We start from the raw sequence: 20,777 nt of genomic DNA on the forward strand, positions 1-20,777 counted from the left end.
CTTTATCGTATTGCTATTGATAAAGAGTCGCTTTACAATATATGAAGCTCGATGGTGTATCGATACTCTCATGTCAAATATACGAAGTACATATCCATCTTTTTGCACATTTCAAATATTAACAAATAAATATTATTCATTAGGATTGCACTTCTCATTACGAATCTTTATAGTATCATTTGAAAACAAAGATAAGATAAAAAGAAGAATAAAAAAGCAAGTCAGATCTTGATTATATATTATAATGCGAATATGTGAAAAATATTTTTAATAGAACATTTAAAATAATCTTAAATTTACGTGATATATTAATTAATTAACACGATTATTTACGGCAAGGTATTTTATCCAAACAATTTTTTCATAATTTCATAAATTTTTGTAAGCTCTCTCTTTCTTTCTCTCTCTCTCTTTCTTTATCTCTCAAATTTAGGATATATATATTTTTTGTGAGGATTGTTCAAGTTCTTAGGTATCTAGTCCGTTTAACGAGATTATATATCCCTTACCTTCCTTGATTTAAGAAAATCATTTTCAATGACTGATATGTTATCTTTTACTTTTTATTACTATTAGATACTCATAACTTAGGAAGATTAAACAAATCAATCTTCATATTATATATGTAGATGATACAGTAAGAAATAAATAACTCGTAAGAAATGAACGAATAATTAACACAATTGTGTTGTGAACTTCATTTATAGAAATGTGAAAAAACGTAAGTAGTAGCCTAGTACATACAATATATTATTTAAATATTACCGCAGTAAAATGATAATCGATTGTTACCTGTGATTCGATAAATGTCGATAGATGACCGGAGTGCCATTGAACTTCAAACTAATCCGATAACATTGCTTTAAAAAGCAATACCGAATTTTTACAAAAGAAGAAATGGCTTTTTAAAAATTACTACCTTCCCAAAAAAATAAAATATTTTTTCGATAACATAATCAAATTGAATCAAGTGTAATGTAATCTTCAAATTGGCAAACGTATAAATTCAAGTACGATGTCTTCATTGATCGTAGCACACGATCAACGCATCATGATGTTAGAATTTGCAGTTGAGAATGTAAAGATCGAAAATACATTTCGATAGTTTCTCCCGCCAGAATTTAAATCGTTATTATTAACCTTTCGTTTGTGTAGTTGCACGTACCGCGGAATTCTATCTTTGACAAAGCTATTTTAAAAAAGGTAACGGTAATGTTTCGTTTCTTGGATGAGGATTGGACAGAACTTTTACCAAATCGACGCGATTATCGTTCTTATCGAGGTTCCAATTATGAAAACGAACGATTTTATGGTGGACGTTCGGTAGTCTTCGCTTTGCCTGAATCATCTTTAGAAAAACCCATGAGTGCTATCGATGTTCAAATTTACGTATTTAAAGAGATTTGTGATTATTTTGAGCTCGACTCCTGCGAGAACGTTGGATTCACATTATTAAGGGTTGATCATTTGATAAATGCAATTATTAAGGAATTACAGGAACGTAAAGAACTTGGTCCATATTTATGCAATTCTCATGAAAACGACCCTATTTCGAGGTACGATATTCGAAACGTATGATTCACTTATTTTAACTATGAATTAACTTAACAATGATTAAAATTGTAGATCATTGATAGGAACCTACACGTTGATGAATGATGATTTAAAGGAAACTGATGCTACGATAAAAATATATATACGTATCACTTATCTTGGTAATTGCATTATTACCGAATTTGAGAATAGTAGAGGTATCAAAACTGCGTTCCATTGTCGTAAGGATAATGTCGAAGGATATCCATATCAATTACGTGAATTAACATCAGAGAACCTTCAAACTGGTTGTTGGGGTAGTCAATCCTATCTACCACCGGCAATTTTAAAGAAGTTGAAGTGTTATTGTAAACAAGATAAGATCAAGAAACAAATATTAGCCCAATTAATAGAAGCTTTTAAAATTGCTCGCGAACCCGAAGCTGCTGAAAGTGCTCGCGAACCCGAAGCTACTAAAAGTGCTCGCGAAACCGGAGCTGTTAAAACTGCTCGCGAACCCGAAGCTACTAAAAGTGCTCGCGAAACCGGAGCTACTAAAAGTGCTCGCGAAACCGGAGCTGTTAAAACTGCTCGCGAACCCGAAGCTACTAAAAGTGCTCGCGAAACCGGAGCTGTTAAAACTGCTCGCGAACCCGAAGCTGCTAAAACTGCTCGCGAACCTGAAGCTGCTAAAACTGCTCGCGAACCTGAAGTTGTTAAAACTGCTCGCGAACCTGAAACTGCTAAAACTGCTCGCGAACCTGAAGCTGCTAAAATTTCTCGCGAAGCCGAAGCTTCGCGGCGAAGTATTGTCAAATTGAAAGGTCTTGAGAAAGAAAAATCTAAGAAGAAGAAGAAAAAGAAAAAGAAGAAGACAGGCGCTGATGCTCATATTCTTGCTAATATTGATAATCCTTATAACGAAAAAATTCGTTTTCCAATGCAATCAATAAAAGAAAAAAAAGCTCGTGGATTGGGTGGTGCAGGAGTAGCCTTTTCTAGAAGATATGGAAAAAAGATTTGTTCTCCATTACTTGCCACATCTCCTATTCAAATTTGTTCTCCATTGCTTGCCACATCTCCTATTCAAATTTGTTCTTCAATTGTTGGGCCTTGCTTTCCCTGTCCGAATTTCTTACCTTGTGTTGGTTCACAACCTCTACCATTTGCTACATGTTGTTTATAAAATTAAATACAGACACAAATTTATAAAATTTTAGTTGTTTATCTTTTTTTATTATTATTTTGCAAATTTTTTAAACTTTTCAACGGATATTAAATATTAATAGATTTCTGTCCTAACCGAGAGTTGATAAAAATAGACAATCATTATAATAATTTTATAAAATATTTAAATATTTTGTATTAAACATATTTTTATTTTTTGTAATTAGTGTATTTTTTCTTTGACATATCTTCCTTGTAAATATTATTTTGAATTCAAATTTTAATGTTAGATGGTAGCACTAGTTTTTAGCGTAACTGACTATATTCACTTTACTAAGAAAAATATAATGGGGTTATGTTAGTTCTTCTGAAATAATAACAGATATTGTAATCGTTCAGGTACAACAGTATTGCGAGAATAATTAATTCGTATAGAAAGGTATATGATTTTTATGAAGTTATAGATTATAAAGTTTAAATTATTGTAATATAGTTTTAGTATTTGTAATATAATTTTATGTAGGTAAGGTATTGCAATCATGCAAATTTTATTGTTAAGGTATCCTTGAATTGCCATCATGTTATCTCTCACAGCTACATTAAAAATTGCATCAAGAAATATTAGCACTTCTATCCCCTCCAATCAAATTATTAAATTAAGTCGTTTAAGAGTTGTTGATAACAGTGAAATTGGAAAAAAAGCTATGCTAGAAGGGAAACCACCACGTTGTATTCACGTTTATAATAAAGTAGGGGTTGGATATATTGGTAAGCAAATAGAACATTATTTTACTGATAATGTTATTTTGAAATATATTGTAAAATAATATTTTATTCTAACAAAGGTGACAGAGTATTAGTTGCTATAAAAGGTGAAAAGAAGAAAGGCATACTAGTTGGTTTAAAGCAAAAGCAAAATCCGAAAGTACCCAAATTTGATTCTAATAATTTAGTTCTCATAGACGACAATGGCACACCTTTAGGAACACGAATACATGTACCAATACCTCATATATTAAGAACATTGTTAAAAGAGAAAACTCATAGCAAAGGAGCAGATTATACTAAGTTACTTGCTATTGCATCAAGATTTGTATAAAATTTGTCGAATGCATAGATTTCTCTTTACAAAATTTACATAAAATAAGATGTATAATAAATATCATTTACGCGAACTATTAATATTTATTTCATATCTTATACTTATTTTCTATTGTTTTTGCTGTCATTGTTCTAGTAAATAATAATTAATAGTAAAATAAAATGAAATAAGTATAAATTATTCAAATTAACGCGCCTTTGTAATAATCAATTGTTAAATATGGCGACTAATTTTTGAGCCAATAGAAACGTTTCATTCTACTTCTATCGTTTTCCCTAGATTGTTAATATTCCTATTGGATAAAAATATGAAGCGTCATACTTTAAACAGATGTGAAAAATTAACTAATAATTTTTTGAACACAGGATTGCAAATAAAGAGATCACGTTCAATGATTATCACAAAAATACTGAATTTATCTCCTATATTATATGGAAAGAAATTTTAGAAAGAAAGAAAAAAAATTTAATACTATGAAGATAGGCATGAAATGATTCGTCTATGAACTAAGTGTAAAACGTTAAGGAGGAAAAGAGGAAACTCGTGGTCTAAGTGGCAGTGGTTGTCCTCCTTTACAAATGGCGACTTACGGTGAAACACGCCGAATTTTATAACCGCCAGAGTAGATAGATTACATTCGTGTAAGTAAATGGTTAGAGTGTTAACAAGAGTCAATAATAACGATAACATTGATTACATAGATTGTAGGTCGAAGAAAGTGTTTAAAACTTATTGGAAGAAAATAAGGAAACTAGAAAAAATGGGAAACGTGTCGGCTTCATCTGTACCTCCACCACCTCCGCCTCCAACATCAGTTCCTGCGGTTCCTCTTCAATTTGAAAAGACAGACCCTACGACCGGGGTTGCGCCGTCTACTCCTATCTCAGATCGTCTTGAAAATCCTGGCACGATCGAGGACCTACATAAGAAGTGTAAAGGTATTTTATTACATACATGTCATTAATGGAAACTTAATATCTTTCTTAAATATAGACTTTCACCGGTTTTCATATTTTTATGAATTAAAATTTAATTATTTATGTATTTTTTTATTATTAGGTATTGAAAACATAGCTGTTCTTTTAATTAACATTATTTTTACCTCTGTTGTTATTTTTATTTAGACTTTAATTAAGATGTAACAGAAAACATAAATCTATAGTCTGTTACATTAATTCCCTTTTTTTGTTTGGTTTTCAAACTGGTTGAAATTTTCACAGATGTACTCCCCGTTAATTTTGAAGGAGCAAAGTTGATGTTAAATAAGGGTCTTAGTAACCATTTTCAGATTTCTCATACAATCAATATGAGTTCTGTAACACCGTCTGGATACAGGTATGTTGAATTGAAGTATTTCTTTAAATGACAACGTGGTTATACAAGTGCGTTATACATGTGCGTGATATTTTCTTTCAGATTTGGTGCGACTTATGTGGGTACTAAGCAAATATGTCCCACCGAAGCTTACCCAGTTTTATTTGGTGATATTGACCCTACTGGAAATCTAAATGCTAATATAATTCATCAATTAGGGCAGAGACTAAGGGCTAAGGTAGCAGTTCAAGTACAAAGAAGCAAATTTACTGCTGTACAAATGACAAACGATTATCGTGGTGATGCATATACAGCTTCTCTTACGTTAGGAAATCCAGATATTCTTAATGGCTCTGGTAAGTATATCACATGTAAAATAGTACATTTTAATGCATTAATTGATTTTTATTTTACAAAAGAATAATATCAATGATATGTTCTTCAGGTGTTTTAGTAATGCATTATCTTCAGAGTCTTTCTCCCTCTCTTGCTTTGGGAGGTGAACTTGCATATCAACGAGGTCCAGGGTTACCTGGAGGACAAATATTTGTTGTATCAGCCGCTGGCAGATATACAAATGGAGAGTCTACGATTAGTTGTAGTTTAGGTTAATATATCATTTTGTTATTAGTAATATTAAGATTTGATCTCTGGGTGAGGCTAGCAACATATCCTCGGTAAAAACAATAAATCGCTCCTAGAAATAGCAATAAAAAAAGCTATTATAACAGGACAAAGTCCTAATAAAAAGAGGAAGAGGAAGAAGAAGAAGAAGAAGAAGAAGAAGATTTGATCAATTATTTTGTAATATAGTTTTTATCTTTTGTATCAGGTCTTGCAGGCTGTCACGTTTGTTTCCATCAGAAAGCTAGTCAGAATTTGCAAGTAGGCGTAGAGTTGGAAATTAATGCACGATTGCAGGAGTCCACGGGAACTATTGCCTATCAAGTCGATTTACCTAAAGCAGATTTATTGTTCAGAGGTATGACAGATTTGATATCATTTATTAAAAATATAATCCCACGTTTATATTCACTCCTAAAATATTCCAGGAAGTGTTGATACAAATTGGACAGTTGGTGCTGTATTAGAAAAGAAATTACAGCCATTGCCATTTTCTTTCGCACTTAGTGGCATGCTTAATCACACCAAACAACAATTTAGACTTGGTTGTGGCCTTATTATTGGCTAAGAGTTATGCTAGTTTACGTAATTGATTATTATCATACGGATGGAAAGGAGCAGTGCTTTACTGCCATGTTACTAAAGATAATAATGTAACTAGCATTAACGATGCATAGTTAGTATCTTTTCTCAGTCTCCCATCCATCATTTATTGAAACATCTTTTAGTCAAGTTATATTATTCGAGCACACAATTAAACATTCACTTTATTACACTGTAGGATAATTGATTTACAAAATATTCTGAAGTCACTAGATTATTTCACATTTAAATTACCATTTCTGTTATATCGTAAACAGCATTTTTGTTTCTATTTTAAGTCAGAAACAAATATTTACTGCATTTACGGATTTGTAAAAACAAAAATGTATATAAAAATATCCGTGTGCTAATAACGAAAGATTTTTAGAAAATCATTATCTATATCCCAAATTAAGTTTTTTTTATCAGCCAAGTAATTATTCATTTATATGAAAATATAGAGATTTCAAATATAACGTTGATAATCATACAAAGATTTCTTGGATACTTAGGTATTACCTAATGTGAATCTTTTTTTTTAAGGTTATAAAGATTTATTGGAAATATACTTCTTAAAAATGAATACTTTATTTTAAAGAAATATAACGGATACATAAATGCATATACATATATTATACATATATATAATATATATATATGTTTATGTATCTATGCATATTATTTATTTACTTTGTAATAATAAATATATCATATATATATATATATATATATATATATGACTTATTTTTATTACATATAATGCCAATGTATTAAATATAAACTACATATGAATATATATATATGAATCTTACATAAATGCAGTTGCAATATGGGACTATGTAATTTTTTGCATTTCTTACTACATACGATGTTAACGAAATTGTTGTTTTTCATATGTGCGTAAAGATACATTTTTGTCTTTTTAACTTTTATAATTTTTTGTCGATTATCTAAATCACAACTGATTGTCACCGCGAATAAGAAATTATTTAAAGGCTGACTGAAAAGGTAAATAAAATAACATGAAAAATAATAATGCTATAGTATATAATATTAGTATTTTTTGTGATTACGTTATTTTTTACGAAGATTTATTTGTCTCAGGAGTTTGCAGAGTTAAATAAATAGAACTTAATAAAAAGATTGTGTGTATATTGTTGAAGAAGTTTACATAAGAGAGTGAACTTTTGAATTATTGTTAAATAAAAGACAGTTAATTCTCTTCGTTTTACCTAATTTATGTTTTCTTTTCTCCTACTATTTTGTTATTAAGGTAATTGAAAATTGAATGAATATTAATAATCACAGATAAATTCATCATGTAATAAATAAGTAATATGTATAATTATTAATTAGTGGTGGTTATGAATGAAATTATAGGTACGATAACTCTTTTACACATATGATATATGTTAGTAGGTTGCCGAAGCACACTTATGTATATGGGTATGTTCCTTAGTGATAAAAAGAAATGATATTATATTACTTTATGCTTTCTTTGATATTCGATGCTGCGCTATGGGATATTTGTACTGAAAAGCCTAACATAATTTATATCTCTTAACTTGTACTCTGTTTTGTCATGTAGTAATCACAATATGTTTTCCTTAGTTTACAAACTAACATAAGAAACAGTTTACATAAATATCTGTGTCTATATATATATATATATATATATAGATATAATATAAATAATTATATTATAAAATAAATCATATAAAATCTATTTATATAATTATTTGAATTAGTCATTTGTCATAATTTTTTATCAATACATTTGTATTAATTTTATTCATAATTTCTATTCGCGTGTATAAATTATGTTCTGCAATACCGACTAAAGTATTTTATCAAGTTTTTTCGCTTAATCGATAAATTATCTACAGAGGGAGGGAGAAAAAATATAAATTGACAAAGAAAAATAATTCGTTTGGTTGAAGGCGCCATCAGTAGACAATTTTGGAATTATTATACATTCGTAAGAACCATTTGTAATATGTATCGCATATCTATATGCTTGTCGTAAACTTATAATTGCCAATATTCGAAATGAGTTTCATATTCGCGATCGAGTTGAGAGACGAGAAGGTAAACGAGATCGTTCTTGATAGGAATAAATGAAACAAATATAAAACGTTACGTTACGTTAGGTAGAAAAGCCGGAAGAGAAACAATGAACGATTAGTATGGAAATCGTTTAGAGGCTATAAAAATGAGCATGGAAGAATACACTGTGCGCGAACAGCCACTCAACGTCGAATACAAAGCCAAGTTCTTCGTTCCTTCTTAGACTTCTATAACGACGTTTCTTCGACAAGGTTCAAGCATTATTATCGTTTCTAGTTGATGTTACTACCACACTTAATGTTTTACTCCTTTATGTGCATACGCCTTTACCTATAATTTTATCTACTGGGTGTTCATTGAATTTTAAATATGTATGTCGGCCATCTTGGTATCTTCCTGGTACCTCCTTGGTATCATCTTGGTATCATAAATTGCAGAATTTGTACATTATAATATCACGATTAAAATATTATTTGAATAAAAAATATTACTTTTACAAAAAAGAGACATGATTTCGAAGATTTTAATGAATGAAATAAAATATAAGCTACTCCAAAAGTCGCTTTATCGAATTGAAACATTAGAAATTTGTATTTGGCAAATATTTAGTCGCGGGGTCATACTTTATTTAACAGCACTGCAATTAGAAATTCATATTTTAGGTAAACTAAATATTGTAATTTTAATAATTTAATTAATAAATCAATATTGAATTCTTTTTGTTTTTTCGGTAAAGCGACTTTTGGGACAGCCTCTATTTTATGGAATATGATTTTAAGGGAAATGAAAATGAATAAATAACTATTTTCGTTATAAATAAAGAGTATGTCAATGGACATTTAGAATTCAACTAGAACAACTTGTGATTTTCCCGCTTAAAAATTGATTGGTATAATATCCGTATATTCGAGATTACGGTAGTACAGGGTGATTTGAACGCTACAATGCCAGGAATCGATGTCGTAACTGTACACATATTTAAATCTTTCTAAGTTTATGTATGTATAAGTGCACGTAAATACGCAACGTATTCGAAAGTGCGACTTTGCAGGGTCACGTTACAGAATACATCTGCGACAATCAGAATGCATGTTATGTTAGACAGTTCGATAAGAAAATGACGATTCTCGCTGCTGTAATGTACACATCATAAATTTCAATATTTAGTGCAGCGAATTTGTTTAGTCAGTAGGCAACTTCGTTTATTGATACTCAACAAAATATGAATGTCAATGTTTTATATGACGGACAACATTTTTTATTCATTACTTCTATATTAGGTGTAGAAATGAATTCTGTGCCTTGATATTAAATACTTCATAATTCTGGTTTGAATGTAAATAATTGCTCGCGATCCTATAACGTTTACAACACTTACAGTTATGAAACATTTGACAACTAGTTAAAATGAAAACTATTAGTAAACGAAATGGTAGTATCGATCGTTTATACTTTCGAAGGTAGCAACAAGTTTTAGATTTTTCCTTTACACATTACAATTTTGTATTTATTTATATTTGAAAATGTCCAAATTTTTTTAGGATTGTCATTCGTTTTGAGAAAATACGTAGGAGATAATTTAAAATAGATTTAATCAAATGACTCATTTTAAATTTCTAAGGGTAAGTAATGCTTTTCTTTTTCCAGATAAACTTTCTTTTATTTGTTTCTAACATATCCTTATTTGAATTAGGAAAACAATAAATGTATACACATTGTAATGTAATACAATGTAATACATTGTATTGTATTTCTAGTTTGTAAAGTTCGAAGGTTAAGATGTTTGTAATAGTTCAAACTAAAAAGATTAATGGAAATCCAAGGTCCACAGTTTTAAAATCTTTGTTATATTTTGAAAGTATATTGTTAACAAACCTTTTAAAAGTCATTCTATAACCCATGGACATTTTCTAAATCTGATAAAATTTAGAGTTGTTAGAAAATATTTTGTTTAAAATCAAAAGAATGTAGTAAAGAATGAATATTTCCTAATATACGTTCATTTTATTACAGACAAGCTAACCAAAAGAGAAAGAGAGAGAAAATGGATACAAAAATAAATACAATTCAAGAAGAAGACGATAATGGCGACACGATTTCTTCAACTTCTTTCTTTTCTTTCGTTGGTTTCATAAAAAGAAAAAAAAAGAAAAAAATTAGAAGATCTTGAAAAAAACATGGAAGAATCATCCAAGTAATAACACGTTGCTTAGCTACGATTATTTCTAATACATATATGTTACGTCCAACGTTCGAATGTTGAAGAGGAAGAGGGTGTCTTAAGTTAGCCATACTCCTTCCCTCCGAACTCTCATACTGTCTCTTTTTAAACTTCTGATAAGAGGAATTATGCGCGCGCAGAAGCCAGAAGAACGAACGCGTTTCTCCCAGCCGATTTGCGCCATACCCACTACCTTACCAAGTAGGACGTAGTGGGCATTAATTCCTCTCCCCTCCCTGACTTCAGTTTGACCAAAGTATTTGCTTCGAGGAGTTCACCCCCTCTTCTCTCTCTCATTTGCTCCCTCTCCTTCTATCTCTCTTTCTACCATTAGTTAACCAATACTTCCTTTTTCTTCAATTCTCTTTCTTCGTTATTCATTCTATTCTTTCTCTCTCTCTCTCTCTCTCTCTCTCTTCTTCCCTTTCTTTTTCTCTGTAGTGCTCGCGCCACGTTCACCACAGCTCAGACTCTATGTAAGTACATAATATACACGAGCTTTCGATCATAGAGCAGTAGCCAAACGAGAGAGTCTTATATTAGAACGACCAAGTAAAGAACTTTTATTTTCAACGATACTGGTCGATTGGTACTCACTCGTGCTTTTTCACTTATTATTCTGTTTTTTATTTGAAACATTTAGAGAGTTTTCATTCGAAATAATTAACCGAGAGATTCTTAAATAAAGACAGATTCTTCTATCAAAAAAAAAAAGCAGAGAGCTAAGGAAGTATAATTCATTGACGAGTACACTGGTTCATAGAATTTTTATAGTGATTTAATATTCTACTTTTGAATTGTGTATTTCGTTGATTTTGACACTTTTGAAGAAGAAGCAGATGAAGTAGAAGAAGTGACGATTTTGGAGAACCAGAAGTAACCAAGTATCGATATCGTGATTTATTTTGGTAAGTAATTTTCATTGTTTGTTTATTTTTTTATTTACTTTTTCTTTTTGCCTTTGTTATTCCCATTTCAAAGAATCAATCCCGCGGTTATCAACGTCGATGACATCGTGTTACCGAAAGCGTATTACGTGAACTGGGCCGGTGGTCCGCGAGTTACTGGAGACCGGGGGCTGCTTACGGGGAATGTATATATGTTGGGTATCAGAATGATAACGTAGCCCCTGCGTGCGATAAAACAGTTATCGTTGTCGTTATGTTATAAGCCGCTGGTACAGCGATTGACGTGCGTAAACGATCGACTGCCGTTTATGAATTTTAATTTTGTCGTTTCTCGTTCTTCGTGTTCTATTGTTTATTTTATTTCAACCATCCAAGTATCAATATTATCATCTTTGATATCTAGAAAGATAGATGTATCACGGATTTGTGTTAGCATATTTTTCTTTACAATTTAATATACGATCAATCGCTATAGGTCGCAAAGAGGAGTACGAGAGTTTAAACTCTTTGACAAAAACACGACCTATCTTGTTTCTCTTATCAATAATTCACGTGACATCAAAAAAACTCGATCGTACTCATCTTCTTATCTTGCATCACTGTTGCTAACGAATAAACAATCTAAGTGGAGATGACCCTTAGCAAGTTCGTTTTATGTGAAACTAGTTATGAAACATATCTTCGTACATTTTTGTTCGTTTGCAAGAATGTTCTACATGCGTGGTTGAAAATTATTGTCAGTTATATTCTTTGCAGAGGAAAGAAATATATAGGAATGGTCGAGTTTTTACCTAATAAATTTCGCTCGTCTATTGGCCTACCTTGTCGTAGTCGTAGTCTCGAATATGTTTGAATTTTATCGGTTTGAACGATCGTCCAGGGTCGTCATTATTTCTATTTAAACACTTGTTCGCTGCGTCACATGTCCCTTGAGTCACTCAATCGCTCGTCACGATTGACGTTAAAAATGCGGCTGGTGTCTCTTTTCCTTGTTGAATTTTTCCAATATTTTTTCGGGTTTTTAGTTTTTATTTATTTTTTTCTTATTATTTTATTTGTCGTTTAGAACTTTTCGTTAGATTAGACTTTTGAGACGATCATTATAAATGACAATGAGAGGGAAATTTTATTATCTTTTTATATTCTATTTAAGATAATTATTTTAGAACAATAAACTGAGATCGAATAGTACGTAGTAAGTTTCGAAACATTTGTCAAATTCTTCAATCGTCTAATTTACGAGTTAGTGATTTGATTCGAATTTTCTTTCGAAAGTTATTTTTCGAAAATATCCAAATTTAACAACTTACATTAGAAATCGTTGGAAATTTTCTTTGATATTTGTGTATTTCATTTATTCAGTTAAATTTTCAGTTAGAATTATGTCAGAAAATTTGAACAAAATTAACGTTCTTGTTATTAGTGGAATTTTACGAATTTAGGTAACATTCGAAGAGTCTTTATCTTACTCACTGTCAGAAAATATTCTCTTATGAATGTCGTATCTTATAATTATTCTTACGTAAATAAGAGGTGAGAGTGCACGATGTCGGGTCGTCCGAGAGAAATTTCTTTTTTTTTTTAAATATATGATTTTCGTCAAGCGATAAGAGACGAGAGTAATGATCGTTTTCAGGTAACCTTTATACCTAAATATCCTCGCACAGCAAACTTTCTCCAGTCGATTAAGCAATTCTAATAACGTAAGCGTCGTTTTCTTATTGCACTGGAATAGTAAAGAATATATTTTTCGTTTTTAACGAATTATTATTTTTTTTATTTTTTTATGCCGTCGAGAAAGAAGTTCTAGATTCGATGAATGTTCTATATTTACACACATACACATACCGACACCCACATCCACATACACACGCGTACGCACACACACACACACACACACAAAGAATCCAGGTCAGGCAAGAGCAGAAGAGTCAAAGTTCACGTAAATAAACGTATGTACATTAAAATCATCGGCATCTTTCTATCTTTCTACATCTCTCTCTATTGATTTATTTAAACAAATTCGTTCGTTCTTTCAAAATTTGTATTATTTCGTCATTATTTAGAATTATATCTCAATTTTTATACGAGGATTTAGAAAACGAGGAAAGGAATGTAAAAGAATTCCTTTGAATTTCTATGAAAAAATGAATATTTGAGAAATATCGACGTGGTCATTCTCGATATTATAGTCATCGATTATTTTTCGCTCGTTTACGTTATCGAATATTTTTCTCTTGCATTGTATAATATTGCAAATCCTGAAGAATATTTTCTTTTTTTAAACATGGGAACCGTTATTTCCTCGAACGTAAACCACATCCGCGAGAAATAATTTAAATATTGTCCGCTCGTCGACATTTATCATTGAAAAGTTCATCGCATTAATATTTAGATGAAAATATTTCTTATTTTTTTTTTTTTTATATGAAAATAGAAACTTTGTTCGAGAGAGAGAGGGAGAGATCAAACAAATATAACGTTCAAAATTTATGTGTGTACTATTTATCTCGCAATTATTGATCTCGTAATTAGCCTTATGCAGATGACGTTGTTATTATTACAGTTTCTTTATATCACCATACAGCTTCCAAAGATATCATTGAGTGTCGTTAGCCTTTATCTATCTTTTTCGCGGTATTTTCCCTGTATAGTTAGATTAACCGCAAAAGTGATATAATCTAATAATACATATACCGACATATTTGACTCTAGTTAGACGTATCATGAATCATATTCATTGAGTATATTCTATTATCGACAATATGTCTGATACGTTTATTAAAGATATTCTTTTCGAAGATTTTTCTTTTCTCAGCTTATTACCGATGTCTTCTTTACATGTATTATATTGTAAAAATTTAGTCAAAGACAAGACGAGTCAAGAACATACGTCTGTTTGCGATTAGAATTTTTTTCGAATGTAGAATGTACGATAACATGAATGATAAAATTGCAATATAATCTTTTAATATGTTATAACCTATATCTTCTTCTTCTTCGTATTATTTTCTTCTTGTTTCTTTTTTTAACTCTTTTGTTATGCTTTTACTTTTTAATTACATTCATTTTATCTTGATTATGTTTCTTAGCGAAATCTATATACCCGAGTTTTATTTATCAAAGCGCGATACATATTACATAATATATTTATTTCTAAAAGATAGATTTATCTTCTACTTGCGAGATGATATATAGCTGCTCGTTCCTTTTATCTCTTCTTTTTCTATCTCTCTCTCTCTCTCTCTCCCTCTCTCCCTTTCCCTCTTCTCTACTTTTTCTTTATGAATCTTTTCATTTCGATTATTTTTTAAGATCAACATTTAGAGACAGAATACGTGATACAGCATTAGTGACGTTTATTTGCAATTTTCCAGAGATACGTAAATATCTAATTAAATATGTCACCACTTGATCCAAGTCCAATTGCGTTATGAATATTTTGAATTATTACTTTTTTTTTGTTATTTATTTTATTCATTTTTCTTTGTTGGTTCAACGAACGTCAGAACTTGTGTTAATGGAATTAATAAATCAAGAAGAAAACAATTCATTTTTATTTTTAAATAATATTTTGTAAGCGAATTAAACGACTTGTATAGTATACCGTCTATATTTAGCCAAACGTCATTAATTACATTTTCATCTTTTTTCAGGAGAAAATTACTTTTTAGAATTTATTATATATTATTTCATAAAAAATATTAATAATATTATGTGAAAGAGCATTAACATAAAGCATACTTTTTCCAAATTTGAATTTTCCCCCACTACATATTTATTTGATAAGTAATAATTTAATTTAACATAAATGTTAATGAATTTTGACTGAACATGGACGATATGTGATAGAGCATGAGATTCTTGAAAATGGCGGCAACATGGTGAAAGGCGAATGGTTCGTTAAGAAGAATCAAGCTCTTCCTACCGTGTACGCTCCGCCTTCCGTTTAAAATCTGATCCAAGATAGATCACTTTTCGATTTTATAAGATCATATAATAATATTCCTCACCCATCTTCTCCTCCCCTCCTTATCGCAGAATAAACTCTATAAAGTTTGCGAAGTCTAAAAACACGCGTCTGAACGAAAATTATTTCTTCTCATCAATTCACATATACAAACATGTTAAATCTTCAATGATCTTCATGCTCGCATTCAAGAACACATGTTAATCTCATAGACGTTTCTCTATATAAATCCAAGAATCTTAAGAATTTATATACATATATATATATCGATAACATAAACTATCGCAATGCTATCGGTTATAGAAAATAATTATTCTATATATCGAACTGGTTACTTGAATTTTTATTTTTTTCAAGATTTTCTATTTGTACCTTATATTCAGTTCGAATTCTTGGTATTCGTCTTTGATAAAATGTTTCACATCACGAATTCGTCGTTTGCGTCATCATCGTTGTTTTTTTTGTTCTTTTTTTCTCTTTTTCTCTCCAAGAAATTACTGTTTTCTTTATCTCGAAATCGTGAGTTATATGTTTGGATCCTGTAGTACCGAAGAAGAAAGGTAGATAATTATGTGTCCCTACCGCGAACATATTTTTTTTTTTCAAGAAAAAGCGTGCTATTTTTATTGTTTATTTTTTTTTTTTTTTTTAGTAAAATATAACATTTTTGAATTCAAATACAAGGAAAAAATAACGTTAACATGAAATTTAAAGTATGTATTATTTTTAAGTATACGCTTACAAGTAGCTATCGTTTTACGTAACCAGAAAGAAATTATGCATTAACCACGGTCGAAAAATTTATTTAGGTTACAATTTAGACTCGAAAATCTAAACACCATGTTTTTTTCCTTAATGATTGAAATGTTTTCTAATTATTCTTTTTTTTGTTTTTTCTTTTTCATAGCAGATGAGTATAATATAAATTCTCTATATCGAGGCTTATAACTCATACTTATCTTGAAAAGAAATAAAATAAAATGTAAGTGTGCGACTTCAAAGGTATACAAAATTATACCCAATTAATTATTTTGACGATATTAACCCTTATTACTCCTATATCGAGTATGGCTCGACATCACATTTCTTATACCAATTCTAATGTCGAGCTAAATTCAATATAATATTTGTTATACGCTCTGCACTGTTACGAAAGAACATTTTATTGAGACCTCCTTTTTTGGTATATTTTTTAAATTAATTATGGAGTTGTTGCTCGGTAAAAAAAAATTAAGAAGTGCAAAGGGTTAACTATACCTTTTACAGAAAAAAAAGTAAATTATTTTAATTGTTTCACTCTATAGTTTAAAAATTTTGGAAGCACGGTTTATTGATATCTTATAAAAGAACAATTTTTCTAGAACGATTGTCCGACTTCTGTTTATTATCGAACAACTTATAATTTTGTACAATTATTTTGTAAGATCTGGGACACTTGTTCGTGCTTGTTTGCTAGCATGAACGACGACGTTTCTTTCGAACATGTGTATTACATTACGTCATTTCGAGTTAGTGCACCGGTGGTCGCGATTGTTTTCGAGTTTTCTGAAACGGTTCTCTCTTGGTCGGTGCACAAAAAAAAAGGAAAAAAGAAACAGAAACATAAACAACACGTTGAGACATATTCCATCGGTGCAGTGTTGCTATTGCGTTCGGAGTTGAGTGTGCTTACTTCCTATATACCGGGTGTCCTTTAGCAAAAATATTCAATATTATTCATTAATAATGAAAATCAAACAAAAGGACAATGAAAGTATTATAAAATATTAATTAATCATTGCCATTAATTTTTTCGATTAATTTTTTACTTTATGCAAGTATAAGCTTTCCCCCCGTTGTTTCCTTTTATTTCCTCCTACACTGCACCGATATGAATTGTCAAACAGTAAAAAAAAAAAGTAAAAAAGAAAAAACGCGCACCAACGACGTCACGAAATACGCGATGCTTTTTCGTTCAAGGCTATCGAACGAGCGTATTTAACGACTCACATTTTCTTTCGCGTAACGTTCGAACAATTCGTAAACAATTCGTAACATCGTCCAACTTGACTTCTAAGGATTCGATCGTAAGTATAGCTACATAATTACAGACATAAATATATATACACATATGCAATAAACATATCTGCACATGTGTGTGTATATATAATATTTGGTATAATAAATGCAGATGTACACAAAATTTTGGCCATAAAAAATAATTAAATCGAAATTAAAAACGATAACATTAGGAAATAAAACGTAACGCACAATTTTTACTATTGTTCACAGACAATCATAGGAAGAACACTTGAGAAGTAATTGTAAATAAGCACAGCCTTTATTTTACAAAATTTTTTCTTTTACACACGCGAAATCATTTATTACTCCGTTTGACCGTAAACAATTTCGAGAGGATTGTAACGAATAGTCTCGTTGTTTCTCTCTCTCTCTCTCTCTTTTTTTTCCTTTTTTTTTGTACGATGTAGGTAAATGCCAAAACAGAAAAGGGTAGAGAGAATGTAATTATTAGAAGGAGAAAGGTAGTTCATGGAGCGGTCCGTTGATGTACTGAGCTGGAGGCAGCTCTCGCGGCGACTGATTTCACGAAATACCGAGTGATAATGCGCACCAATACCGTCGGCACGATATCTGGCACATGCACCGTCTTGTTCTATCTTGCTTGGTAGCCTGTTAAGCGAAATGGTATGTGCCTTTCTATCGACCGGTACACACCGATATGACTTATCTCGCGATATATAGGGTGTACCATTATAATATGTTTGTATATAATTTCGGAGATCGAATTGTCACGTGTAAGTTAAGAACATAATACACGTTTATCTTAACGATTGTCTCTTATTTGACTTTTTAATTAGAAGCTCAAATTATCATATTTCATTGTGTATCGAGTAATAGTATTGTCAGATTGATTTATTTATTTATTAATTTATCTTTTTTCTAATATTAATTATTTATAAATAGATTGAAAAGATATAAACGCGCGAAAAGACGTTTAAAATAGTGTGTTTTAGACGTTAGCGCGAGATTTTTGTTTGTTTTCCTATTTAACGTGTTTACAATATCTGAGTTAAAATTCTATATTATGGTACACCTCGAATAACGGAGGTCAGTAAGCCTTTGACTTTCTTTTCGTACACATCATGAAGAACTCGGTTAATAAGTTCGTCCTTTCATCTTACGATAGACGAATCGATTTCGTTGTCTTATTTCTTCTTCATTACGACAAAATGCAGTGATTGGAATCGTAATTGTTAAGTATCGTACTAATGAATATCTTTCGTGATAGTTTTTTTAACGAAAGATTCATTCGATATTATTTGAACGTATGTTGCTTATTTGAAATTTATTTAAATTTAACTTTACGATCATTAGACAAATTCAAAATCAAAGTGCACGTACGAAGTGTTGAGAATGTATTATGATCATCGTTCTGAGTTATAATTCATACAATAATAACATTACAGATTCAAATCGTTAAAATCAAATCTGATCATTGCAGTAATCTATCAGTCATTAAAAATCAATTACCTTGTAGTTTCATTTTGTCTTAATTACTTTATTCTATGTATTTAATTTGATGCTTAGAAAACGATGTTTTAATGTATATATGCATATATATGTACATGTTTGTTAATATATACATGCATATACATGTATATATATATGTGTGTGTGTGGTAAGTGTGTATGTGAAAAAGCGTCATTTTTCAAGGAAGGATTCGACGGCTAAGCCTAATGAAACTCATGAATGCTGCGTCTTATCATGTAGATAAGAATCTTCGAGTTCTGACATACGACGCGGCTCCCATACCGATTCTTAAACCGTGTTTACATACGGATCGTATATTCGATTACGATTGAAATTCATTTCACGCGAGCGTTGCTTTAAAATTCGAATGAAGAAAATTTTTTTTTTATAAATGCATTGCTTTTTTCTTCTTTTCAATTTAAAAATATCTTTTTATTTACCTGGATAATTATTTTTGTTTTTTTTTCTTTTTTAAATTAGTTGCATTCGTAGAGTTTAAAATATGATTAGATTTGAGATATTAAATTTTTGAAAGATCAAAAGATACCCCTTAATCCTTTTGCAAATTATACGTAACTTTAGCATAGGCAACAAAAGTATGTTTGTATATGAATATAAACATAAATATACTTAGACATATTTAAGTTGAGAGTCACTGTAAGCACACAACTAGTTCAGATAAGGTATCGCTCAGTGGTCGGTCCGCGATAGCGTTTCGCAGTGCGATCTAACGTAAAACGCATCGCATCGTGTTTACTGTTCTCTACTAACGTTCTGTCCCCGTATACTTTGAGCAGAGAAAAAGGAACACATACACACGCACACACATAAAAGTATAATGTATGTGCGTGGGCGGAATTCGAGGAGTTTCAAGCTACGGCGGTCTTAATAACTGTCAGAACCGTCTCTTAAACGTTCGAATGAATATCAATGCCTTTTTATTTATCTTCTTTTCAAATTTCTTTCAATCTTTCGATCAATAAACATACCAAAATTATGACGAATAATATAATACGATTGTAATCATATGTTTAATCAACCAATCATATACATCATCAATGACAATTATTTCATGTTATTTTTAAATAAGAAATGAAAAGAGAAAACAAAGTGTTTAGTGTTGGAAGACCATGATTATACAGAGGAAGAAGGATAGAAGAAGAATTAAAATGGTAATTAAAACGTTAAGTATTTAGTGTTTTTAATTGTATATGTGATCGTAATATAGACAATATGGACCTTTCATCACAGATAACTGACGCGGACGATGGTGAGTTGTAATAAAAATCACGTATATTCTACGTAGCACAAATCGTCGCGATAGAGTAATCTCTTGCGGGTAGAGAGATTAGCCAAGGACGTGGAGATAAACTTCAGTATTGTTACCACCTCCACCTTGCACCAGACTCACTCTCTCTCCCTCTCTCTCTCTCTCTCTCTTCTCCTCCTTCTTTTTCTTTCAATCGGGTATAGTTTCTTTTCTTTTTCTATTCACTTCCTTTTCCTCGGTTCCTCGTTTTGTCTTTTTTCCTCTCATTCACTGACAACAACAAAAATTAACGATTAGATAGTCACATATAAACATATATACCAATTAAATTCCTTAAGAATTTTCATTTAATTCAAATCGTAATCGATCTAATCTATATCGTGTTATCATACCGATAGTTCATTGACATTATAATTATCGCAATTATGATCATTTAGTACGATTATTATTGTATATACGTAACAACAAATGAATACTTGATAAGTAGC

At 30.7% G+C, this 20,777-nt stretch overlaps 4 protein-coding genes and 1 long non-coding RNA gene across 8 annotated transcripts in view; all 5 read left to right on the top strand.

Moving 5' to 3' along the window:
* The first annotated feature begins 45 nt into the window (after window positions 1-45).
* LOC122516176 lies at window positions 46-2,865 on the top strand. The gene is made up of 2 exons (XM_043633776.1): window positions 46-1,556; window positions 1,627-2,865. Exons 1-2 carry the CDS (start codon window positions 1,213-1,215, stop codon window positions 2,717-2,719), a joined length of 1,437 nt encoding a protein of 478 aa, XP_043489711.1. The 5' UTR covers window positions 46-1,212; the 3' UTR covers window positions 2,720-2,865.
* A 135-nt stretch (window positions 2,866-3,000) lies between these two features.
* On the top strand, window positions 3,001-3,875 carry LOC122516179 (39S ribosomal protein L14, mitochondrial). 2 transcript variants are annotated; one of them, XM_043633786.1, is made up of 3 exons: window positions 3,001-3,139; window positions 3,224-3,468; window positions 3,546-3,875. In XM_043633786.1, exons 2-3 carry the CDS (start codon window positions 3,279-3,281, stop codon window positions 3,797-3,799), a joined length of 444 nt encoding a protein of 147 aa, XP_043489721.1. In that variant the 5' UTR covers window positions 3,001-3,139; window positions 3,224-3,278; the 3' UTR covers window positions 3,800-3,875. The 2 variants fall into 2 exon arrangements, with proteins under 2 accessions (XP_043489721.1, XP_043489720.1); XM_043633785.1 differs by having other exon boundaries at window positions 3,005-3,139; window positions 3,260-3,468.
* A 109-nt stretch (window positions 3,876-3,984) lies between these two features.
* On the top strand, window positions 3,985-6,539 carry LOC122516180 (mitochondrial import receptor subunit TOM40 homolog 1). Of its 2 annotated transcripts, none has more exons than XM_043633789.1 (7): window positions 3,985-4,443; window positions 4,511-4,740; window positions 5,023-5,137; window positions 5,219-5,472; window positions 5,562-5,723; window positions 5,949-6,098; window positions 6,169-6,539. In XM_043633789.1, the coding sequence occupies exons 2-7, from the start codon at window positions 4,563-4,565 to the stop codon at window positions 6,306-6,308; spliced, it is 999 nt and encodes a 332-aa protein (XP_043489724.1). In that variant the 5' UTR covers window positions 3,985-4,443; window positions 4,511-4,562; the 3' UTR covers window positions 6,309-6,539. The 2 variants fall into 2 exon arrangements, with proteins under 2 accessions (XP_043489724.1, XP_043489723.1); XM_043633788.1 differs by having other exon boundaries at window positions 3,986-4,443; window positions 4,504-4,740.
* A 1,539-nt stretch (window positions 6,540-8,078) lies between these two features.
* LOC122516501 lies at window positions 8,079-10,635 on the top strand. The gene is made up of 2 exons (XR_006303582.1): window positions 8,079-8,640; window positions 10,403-10,635. It is a non-coding gene; the product is annotated as an uncharacterized LOC122516501 (long non-coding RNA).
* Window positions 10,636-11,045: 410 nt separating this feature from the next.
* LOC122516502 (box A-binding factor-like) overlaps window positions 11,046-20,777 on the top strand; it is a 51,290-nt gene continuing 41,558 nt past the window's right edge. Inside the window, exon 1 of one of the 2 annotated variants that reach the window (XM_043634364.1) lies at window positions 11,046-11,518. The gene's annotated coding sequence lies outside the window, so the exon portion shown is untranslated. Of the gene's footprint in view, window positions 11,519-20,113; window positions 20,192-20,777 lie in introns of those variants that run through there. The other variant, XM_043634365.1, reaches the window with a different exon arrangement.

Source organism: Polistes fuscatus, unplaced genomic scaffold, assembly GCF_010416935.1.
Source record: "Polistes fuscatus isolate 324 unplaced genomic scaffold, CU_Pfus_HIC Scaffold2, whole genome shotgun sequence".
Lineage (NCBI taxonomy): Eukaryota > Metazoa > Arthropoda > Insecta > Hymenoptera > Vespidae > Polistes > Polistes fuscatus.

Coding starts and splice junctions, on each gene's coding strand:
- LOC122516179 (XM_043633786.1), top strand. CDS start 3,279: ATGTTATCTCTCACAGCTACATTAAAAATTGCATCAAGAAATATTAGC. Junction 3,469..3,545: donor AGTAGGGGTTGGATATATTG/GTAAGCAAATAG, acceptor ATTCTAACAAAG/GTGACAGAGTATTAGTTGCT.
- LOC122516180 (XM_043633789.1), top strand. CDS start 4,563: ATGGGAAACGTGTCGGCTTCATCTGTACCTCCACCACCTCCGCCTCCA. Junction 4,741..5,022: donor CCTACATAAGAAGTGTAAAG/GTATTTTATTAC, acceptor AAATTTTCACAG/ATGTACTCCCCGTTAATTTT. Junction 6,099..6,168: donor AGCAGATTTATTGTTCAGAG/GTATGACAGATT, acceptor AAAATATTCCAG/GAAGTGTTGATACAAATTGG.
- LOC122516176 (XM_043633776.1), top strand. CDS start 1,213: ATGTTTCGTTTCTTGGATGAGGATTGGACAGAACTTTTACCAAATCGA. Junction 1,557..1,626: donor GAAAACGACCCTATTTCGAG/GTACGATATTCG, acceptor TTAAAATTGTAG/ATCATTGATAGGAACCTACA.